The following is an 8,181-nucleotide window of genomic DNA, read 5'->3' on the forward strand; positions in this document are numbered from 1 at the left end:
GGAGGAAGTTTTTTGTTTTGTTTTGTTTGTTTGTTTTTTTTTTACTAACCCCGCCCCCATTTTACCGATGATCACAAGTAAATCAATGGTTAGAGACACATATATAAAAAGTCATAAGAATTGAATCAAATTTATATTTAAAAAATATGTTTTGTTGTACCAGTTTGCAAGAAATCCTGAGCTTTTCAAGTGAAAAAAGATGGGAAAATGACCGTTTGAAATAAAAATATCTGTTGATTGGAAAAAAATAATAAATCAGATTTTCCCCAAAAGTGATAAGGGAGCGGGTGATAAACTAATAATTTTTTTCTATGGGGCCTAATGTGTAACTTATTGAAACTGTTTTTCTTTACCATCAATGATCAGAAATATATCTATATATTTTTGGAATACACAATTCATAAATAATAATTAATCATGAACTTTTCGTCGTTGAATTTGTACAAACCGGACGAACACAGGCCTATGCTTAGAAATAAATGCTGCACATATAGGTAAATATACTATAGCAAGTCAGTCGTCCGCGGCGATACAAACTTTAACTTTGGCAGAACATTTGGAAATCTGTTTTAAATTAGGTGAACCAAAACAGACGTTTAACCCCTCACGGCTTTAATTGGTAACTTGGCACGCACGTTGAATTGTACATAAACAGAGCTAAAAGACTCACAACACCATTCGTCCGGCAAAGCTTATAAACTAACCATCAACCATGAATTCGAATTGTCAACAATCAAAAGAGAAAACAGATTTAAAAGCAGTTTCTACGTTTCTCTATCGAGGAGTTATTGCCAGTCTTTTAGTGTTGTTGTTTCTGACGGTATGTGTTCTAGTTGTGAAAACGATCCGACTTGAGGAAGATGTTAACAATCACAAGGACACGTTGATGAATATTCTCAAACGAATTGATGAGTTAGAAAACGGAGACGATCAAATCAGCTTAAAGGAAAAGGTAAACTAGTATTACAAAGATGAAAGGTAATAGTTTGGGTGAAGTTAATATAGGCCTAATGATAGGCTTGCTCTATAAAATACCGTAATTACTTTATTCATAAACTAAGCATGACCTCACTAACCTTGAATTGGTTACTTGTAAATCGCGACGGTACCCGCTGGTGACGCAGATAATTCGTCAAATAGGATTAAATACTGTACTTTTTTGCCGAAACAGGCATAACTTTACACGCTTTACTTGAATCATGAATTTAAGTGGAATTCTAAATCTTATAAATTGGAAATTAGATATGAAGTCCTTAAAAATGGTATGTGGGCGCCTTCGATCGTATTTTGGAATTCGCCACATACATTTTTTCTTTAAATAAGAACACATTTTATAATAAAACACTGAGGCTGATTGCTTAAAAATAAGAACAAAATAAGAACAAATTGAGGTAAAATTCAAAATGTCATATAAGAACTTAGGAAAAACAACAAATTAAGTCACCTAGCAAAGTATTAATGTTTAAAAAGGTTAGAATGTAAAATTCTTTTCGGGTCTTATATGTACCTTATATGCAGTAGTTTGACTATATGTAAATGCTCTATTATACAGTACAGTACGGTAGTACACTATTGTACAGAATAATCATTTTGCTATCTTTGAAAAGTGTGTAAAATAAGAACAACGTAAGAACACGTTAAGCATGAAATGGCAAAAAAAAAAAAATAAATAAATAAATAAAAATAAATAAATAGAAACGCTGAGTCTGGGCAAAACATGCTGATCCGAGATCTTCAACAACACTGTAAAGTTGTTGCATACCAATGAATAAACTTTTATGCATTTTCATCAGACGTTGTTTGGTCGCAAACTATTGGCTATTGATGGAACCCAGCAGTGTACCTGTCCTCCAGGTAAGAAATCTAGGATTTAAAAAAAATGAGTTTCGTGAGTCTGTGACGTCACTGCGCCTAGCACCAAAGTAATTGCAAGGGCAAGTTGCGTAACTTGCATCAGTACGTTCACACTGAACAACAACAGTTGCTACGTTTGTGCGCGCGTCTATGTTGCTACGTGTGAACCAAACTTTAGACTGGAAAATTCGTCGCTCACATCACGAACTAACACAATCAAAGTAGATTGTGTTAGTTCGTGAAATCACAGTAGCGCGTCAAAACGAGCGCGTATTGGTTGTCCAGCAAATTTTGTATTCTTTACCACACAAAAAGTCCTTAACGACAACAGCGCGTATTTTGACGTGCTTTTTTGATTTCACTAACTAACACAATTGAATTTAATTGTGTTAGTTCGTGATGTGAGCGACGAATTGCTCGATGCATACAGAAAACATAAATGTTTCTATGTACAATAATATACTAAAACGTACTGCATATTCAAAATTTCTACTTATTCGCATCTCTGTAAGGTCCAAAAGGAAATCAAGGAGAACGAGGCGAACGAGGACGAAGTGGGAGGACTGGTAAAGCAGGTAAGTCAGAACACCTGGGGATCTCATGTCGATTCAATCACTGCTTCATGTTTACGGAAATGGAATAGGTGAAGTCTAGGTTATGATTTGTGGTGCCATGTGCCTTGATTGTTTGAACCCATTTTACTTTGTCCCCTTTAACAAACACATGATGCCTATAAATGATTTTAAACTTCCAAACTACATCGTAATTGACAACCTGACAATCTGTTTAAATATTATCAGTTTTGAAAAACTGAAATACAACTTTAAAAATTTATTTATATAATTCATTTGCTAATAAATTTTAAATTTAACTGGAATCTTTTTATTCAGCATTTTAATATTGTGTATATTACTATCTTGCTGTCTTATGTTAATGCAAATTAACAACATATATATAATTTATTTATTTATTTCAAGAGGGTGATCCATCCAGCAATGCTGGATATGGGGCCCTCATACAATATAAAAATAAAAACAATTGAATCTGAATAATCGTTTTGCTAATTTAGGTTTCACTACGAAAAGGATATGTGTGTGTCTGTTGGTAAGTGAGTCACTGGCTGCCGAAAAGGTTGACACAGTTTAGTGGGACATCCTTCCCACTCGCAGATTCAAGGTTCAAAATTTGTAAGACGGTTAAGAGATTTATTTCTTTTATACTGTACCTGTTGAGTATCTTTTCGGAGATCCTGACTTGTATTTTAAAATAAGATATTGATCTCCGTTATTTGCTAGTTCATCAAGAACTAGCGTTGTTCCACTACGCATGGGCAAACGAGTTCGAATTCCCAACGAAGCCCCAGTGGGTCAGTTGCTTACGGCGTCCTGGATGTGAATCCCGGCAAGATAAATATTAAATGCTGTAAAGGTCCATGAATCATTTGTATCTGTCTTGTCTTTTTATCTGCAGGTGATACCGGTAGGCCAGGACCTCCAGGGGTCAATGGAACTAAGGGTGAGCGTGGCCCAAAGGGGGATAAAGGAGAAGTAGGCGAGAGAGGTTATCAAGGTAGGCCAATACTCTCAGACGGTACCTTAAAAGAGGGAAGACATCGTTTGCTATCCATAATTTAAATATGCCTCTTGATTATTTAATTTGTTTACTATAAAATAATATATCTTAAAGCGAAGAAAGTTGACGAGTGGGTGTGGGGTGGGCAGTAATGGTGGGGTGTAGTGGCAGTTGTGATAAAGATTAGAAACAGACTGTATGTATGTCTATTGCTATAGGCTACTAACATCTGAAGGTACATTTCTTCTCCATAAAAAGACATCCGTTCATAAGCCTCTGTGAAGAGAGCCTTTCAGAAGAATTTATATTAGGCAACTTTGAAAAAAGATTGAACAGTGGTGGATCCAGCGTTATGTGAAAAGGGGCGTATAGAATGACGTACGGTAGTTTAGAAGTGGGGGAGGAGGTAATTTTCTAAATCCTCGGAAATGAGCATTCCTGCATTCTAAGATGTCAAAATAATTAATTTCAGAGTTATTAGATCCTGCGCAATAATGCATGATGATGACGACGACGGGATGCTGATGATGATAATGATGATGATGATAAAATTATGAGCACAGATAGCACACGATGGCTTGAGAACCGTGAGTGGTTAAGACCCTTCGATCAAAGTCCCGAGCAGTGGTGGCTCTAGGATATAATTTATGGGGGGAGGGGGTAAGATGTCCGACTGGGGGAGGGGGATAATTATTTATGGGTGTAACTATAGCGCGCAGCGTTCTCTGAGGGCCGAAGCCCCGAGCCGAGGGTGGGTATGAGAAGGAAAAAGTGGGACTTCTAGATGGCCGGAAATGGCACTGTCAGCCTTGGCAGGCTTGGCGTAGGCAGTACGGTATATTAATGGGATGGGAAAACTAGGCCAATTTTTTATATTTTTAAAATTTTTTTGGTCCGACTGCCTGACGAGCTTTGGCCGATGGGGGGGGGGGGCTTGACCAAATCTATGTGGGGGGCTTATTCCCCCCGCTAGCGCCGCCCCTGGTCCCGAGGCTGAAGGTCCAGTGAAAAAACAGAGGTTCTGTTGTTTTGAAAGAATACTTTTAGCGACACAGTAAGAATAGGAAGGAAGCCATGAACGCATGAAAGCATTTGGAAGCACAAACAATCCGTAATTGACCATCCTGCAGCTTTGTGTATGGCTCAAACTATGCTTTTAGACCACAATACTTGTCAGGCAGTAGGAGCAAAAAAATAAATAAAATAAGTAGGACTATACACTAAGCCAAAACATGTCTTTCACATTCGTAGAATGTCATTTCCGCACATCCAGAGGTCCCTATTAAAAAAATTATTTTGGGAGGGGAAAATCATCCCAAACCCTTCCCCTCCAAAGGCATACAAGCTCAAGTCCCCCTGTCGGACAGCTTAGCCCAACTCCCCCCACCCACCCCCACAGAAAATCCTAGAGCTGCCACTGATCGGCAATCAAAATAACGTTGCTTGGATAGGCGAATTATTATTTTGGTCCGACGACCTCGTCGTGGCGTCGAACGACGGGTGTTCAGGTCTGTTGGACAGGTTGTGGGTGGGGGGGGGGAGGATGACGGGTGTTCAGGTCTGTCGAACAGGTTGTGGGGCTGGGAAAAATGTCCTCCAGCTGGCGCCACCATTGGTTCGGTCTCTAATAAAACGGTTAGCTTTGTGCTAAAAGCTTGAAAAAGTGGTCTGGAATTAAGGGTCTCGTTAATATAGGGGAGGGGTCTCGAATTGAACTGTTTATAGAACGCTCTTGTGGTTTCATAATGTACTCATATACCAACTCCCCCGAGCATTTACGGGGACAGTAAGTAGGCCTATGTATGAAGCACTCTATAATTAAATAATGTACTCTCCGTTATTGATTGGCTATGTGCGTGTGATTGTCATGTGAGAAATTTTAACTTTTGTCAAATGTTTTTTCTAATTCAAAACTGCTGATTTGATGCACATACACCATTTGGATCTTTCCTGCAGGTTTGGACGGCAAGTCTACTCGGGGACCTAAGGGTGAGGTTGGAAGTAAAGGTCAAAAGGGAATGAAAGGTCAAAATGGCACGCAAGGATCCATAGGAGACCCCGGTCCGATGGGTCCCAATGGGCCACCAGGTCCTAAAGGAAAGGTTGGACAAAAAGGCACTACTGGCCCCCCTGGTAAGTAGTTCCTATATTTGAATGAAGACACATTATATTTATTATTCATTTATGACGAAGACAAGGCGTCATAATTTAGGCTTAAATATCTTTATTTTAGCAATTGGGCACATAAAATATATATTTCTTGGGAGATCTTGCACCTTAACATAAATTTGCTATTATTATTAATATTAACAATTAACTGAAGTTTACTGCTAATGGACTTTAATGAGTATAATAATATATTCTATACATCTGTATTTACATATTTATGTGTCTGTATATGTGGGTGTGGATATTTTCACATACCACACCCACATATTACACATAAACATATATAGGAATATGCCTGATCATATACATTAATGGATCACTCACAAGTATACTGAGATTTACATACAGATGTGTAGGACATATTGTAGTAGTCAATGCATAGTCATTCGACCGTAACAGGCCTTTGTCTTATATACTTTGCTTTTTTAATATACGATTTAGTCCACTGATGAATCCCTAACCGGCGAAACTTTTGGAATAAACCTGAAACAACATATTATGCCTTTGAAGTCTTTTTTGTTTGTTTGTTCATATCAACCAAGGCATGGGATCAACATTGTATTCATCATATATATATATATATAAGATGTGTATAAGAGACAGATCTTAAACTTGTCTTTCTTGAGTTTGGGACTATTATGTGTTTAAATAACTTAAAAAGATAAAACTAAAAAATGCCCTAAAAAATGCGCGCCAAGCGCGCAAAATATTTTTGTGTTTTTAATTTCGTCGGAATTGATGAAAACTATCTAAAATGTGCAATTTATAGAGGAAATTGTCTTACCGTAATAAATCATCAAAGAAAGGTAAATACAGTGTTCGAATAAAGGACTTAATAAATACATCGTGTAGCATAGATCTCAACGAATGTAGTCCAGTAAATAAATGAATACATATATATACATTTATAAATCACATTGTTTTAGCTCGATTCCCCTACTCTTGACTAACATGGCCTTCGTTGAAAAACCACTTTAACATGCGCATATGTCCTCTCACCTTTACAACGCACACAAAAAGTATATGATGTTGATTCTTTCAGGAGCGACGGGGAATTATACTTTACTTGATGAAAATGGAGAAGTGATTTCAACGGGTACCTTGCGAGCCATTCATTTGCGTGGAAATGGAGGAGGCAACCGGATGACTGGCACTGCAAGTCTAGGTAAAATAATGCACTAAATGCATACTACCAGGATGGATTCAGGGGAAGGGGTAAATCCCAGCCATAATATTTGAAAATTTAAAATAAAGAGGCAAAAAATACATTTATTACAAGTTTAAGGTTCCGGCCATCTCGAGGTTCCATAACCATAGCATCTTATACCTCAACCATTCGAGCAGGCGGTCTGGACTTATCTGTAAAATCACCAACTCCTCTATTTAAAATTCCTGGATCCGCCACTCTGGAACATACACAAATCACAGAATTCAAGAAAATATTGCTGCAATTACACAATCGGATCAATCAGAGAGTAATTAACTACTAGTTATCAAATTAATTTTTAGGTCAATTTAATTTTCCTTTTCTATAGGCTATATACAGTATTTGATTTTTGTATGTTTCTTTACTTATGAATGCACCAGCGTTTTGTATGAGTGCCATTTTAAAACGGATACAATAAATTGAATTGATCAAGTATTCGTCTGACCAGTTACTGTAAGCCGTTTAACATCAGAAAATAGATCGATCGATCGAAGACAATCATTTAATCAATTAATTATTAAAAAACACAACGGGGGTTCGCATGGTATAGTTGGTCTATCATTTGAAAGATATCCATAGGACTACACTATTTTTTTCATCTGTCTACCCATGGTCTACCGATAACCACAAAACAAAACACCGCATTGTCTGCTGCCCTCTAGTGGCGAACTTTTTTTTTTTTTTTTGAATGCTACAAACAGGCCGCCAACTAAAGTCGATATTACTTGGAATAATTTTACAAACAACAGTTCTAAAATGAGATGCAATACCGTATTACTTTATTTATTAAAATTTCAAATTAATATTCATTATGAAAACGACTTCTACTAGGGGGGGGGGGCCTATATATTTTATAATCAGTATAATTCTGAAATACAGTAAATGCACGCTACTTCATGTTGCCCATTATTTTATAAGTAATTTTCTTTTGACCACTTAAAAAAAATGTATTACATTGTTTTTATGCTTCAGGTGCATTCGGTGAGATGAAGAAGTGGGAGGTTGCTACGAAGACAGATGGTTTCAACCTAAGCACAGATGGCAATGTGACTGTCTCCCAAAAAGGTCAATACTACATATACAGTAAGGTAGGAATGAATCAAATAATTATCCTTTTAATGCCATGATTGTGGAGTGGTTTCTTTTTTGCTTGTTCTGTAATTTTCCTAAAGTCTGTCGTTAGTTAATATTTTTTTGAAAACGTAATTCGGCGTTTTTGGCTGCCATGATTTATGTTTTTAATAAATTTTTATTGAATAAATAATATAATATATATATACAATAAGCATTCTTCCTATATTCACGATTCGGAACGTTGTAGGAGAATCATTTTATCCTAAAAAGATATACAATATTATAATATATATATATATATATAT

The 8,181-nt window shown here is 36.7% G+C and overlaps 1 protein-coding gene across 1 annotated transcript in view; it reads left to right on the forward strand.

Annotated features, from left to right (window-relative positions):
• Positions 1–622: 622 nt before the first annotated feature.
• The window catches only part of LOC117121196 (complement C1q and tumor necrosis factor-related protein 9A-like), an 8,641-nt gene continuing 1,082 nt past the window's right edge, over positions 623–8,181 (forward strand). The window contains exons 1-7 of the mRNA XM_033266312.1: positions 623–952; positions 1,794–1,854; positions 2,367–2,429; positions 3,325–3,423; positions 5,383–5,559; positions 6,638–6,760; positions 7,775–7,890. Coding sequence (XP_033122203.1) covers positions 713–952; positions 1,794–1,854; positions 2,367–2,429; positions 3,325–3,423; positions 5,383–5,559; positions 6,638–6,760; positions 7,775–7,890 — 879 coding nt within the window. The 5' untranslated portion in view covers positions 623–712. The remainder of the gene's footprint in view (positions 953–1,793; positions 1,855–2,366; positions 2,430–3,324; positions 3,424–5,382; positions 5,560–6,637; positions 6,761–7,774; positions 7,891–8,181) is intronic.

Source organism: Anneissia japonica, unplaced genomic scaffold (genome assembly GCF_011630105.1).
Source record: "Anneissia japonica isolate Jap-2015-1 unplaced genomic scaffold, ASM1163010v1 scaffold993_len1110182_cov180, whole genome shotgun sequence".
Lineage (NCBI taxonomy): Eukaryota > Metazoa > Echinodermata > Crinoidea > Comatulida > Comatulidae > Anneissia > Anneissia japonica.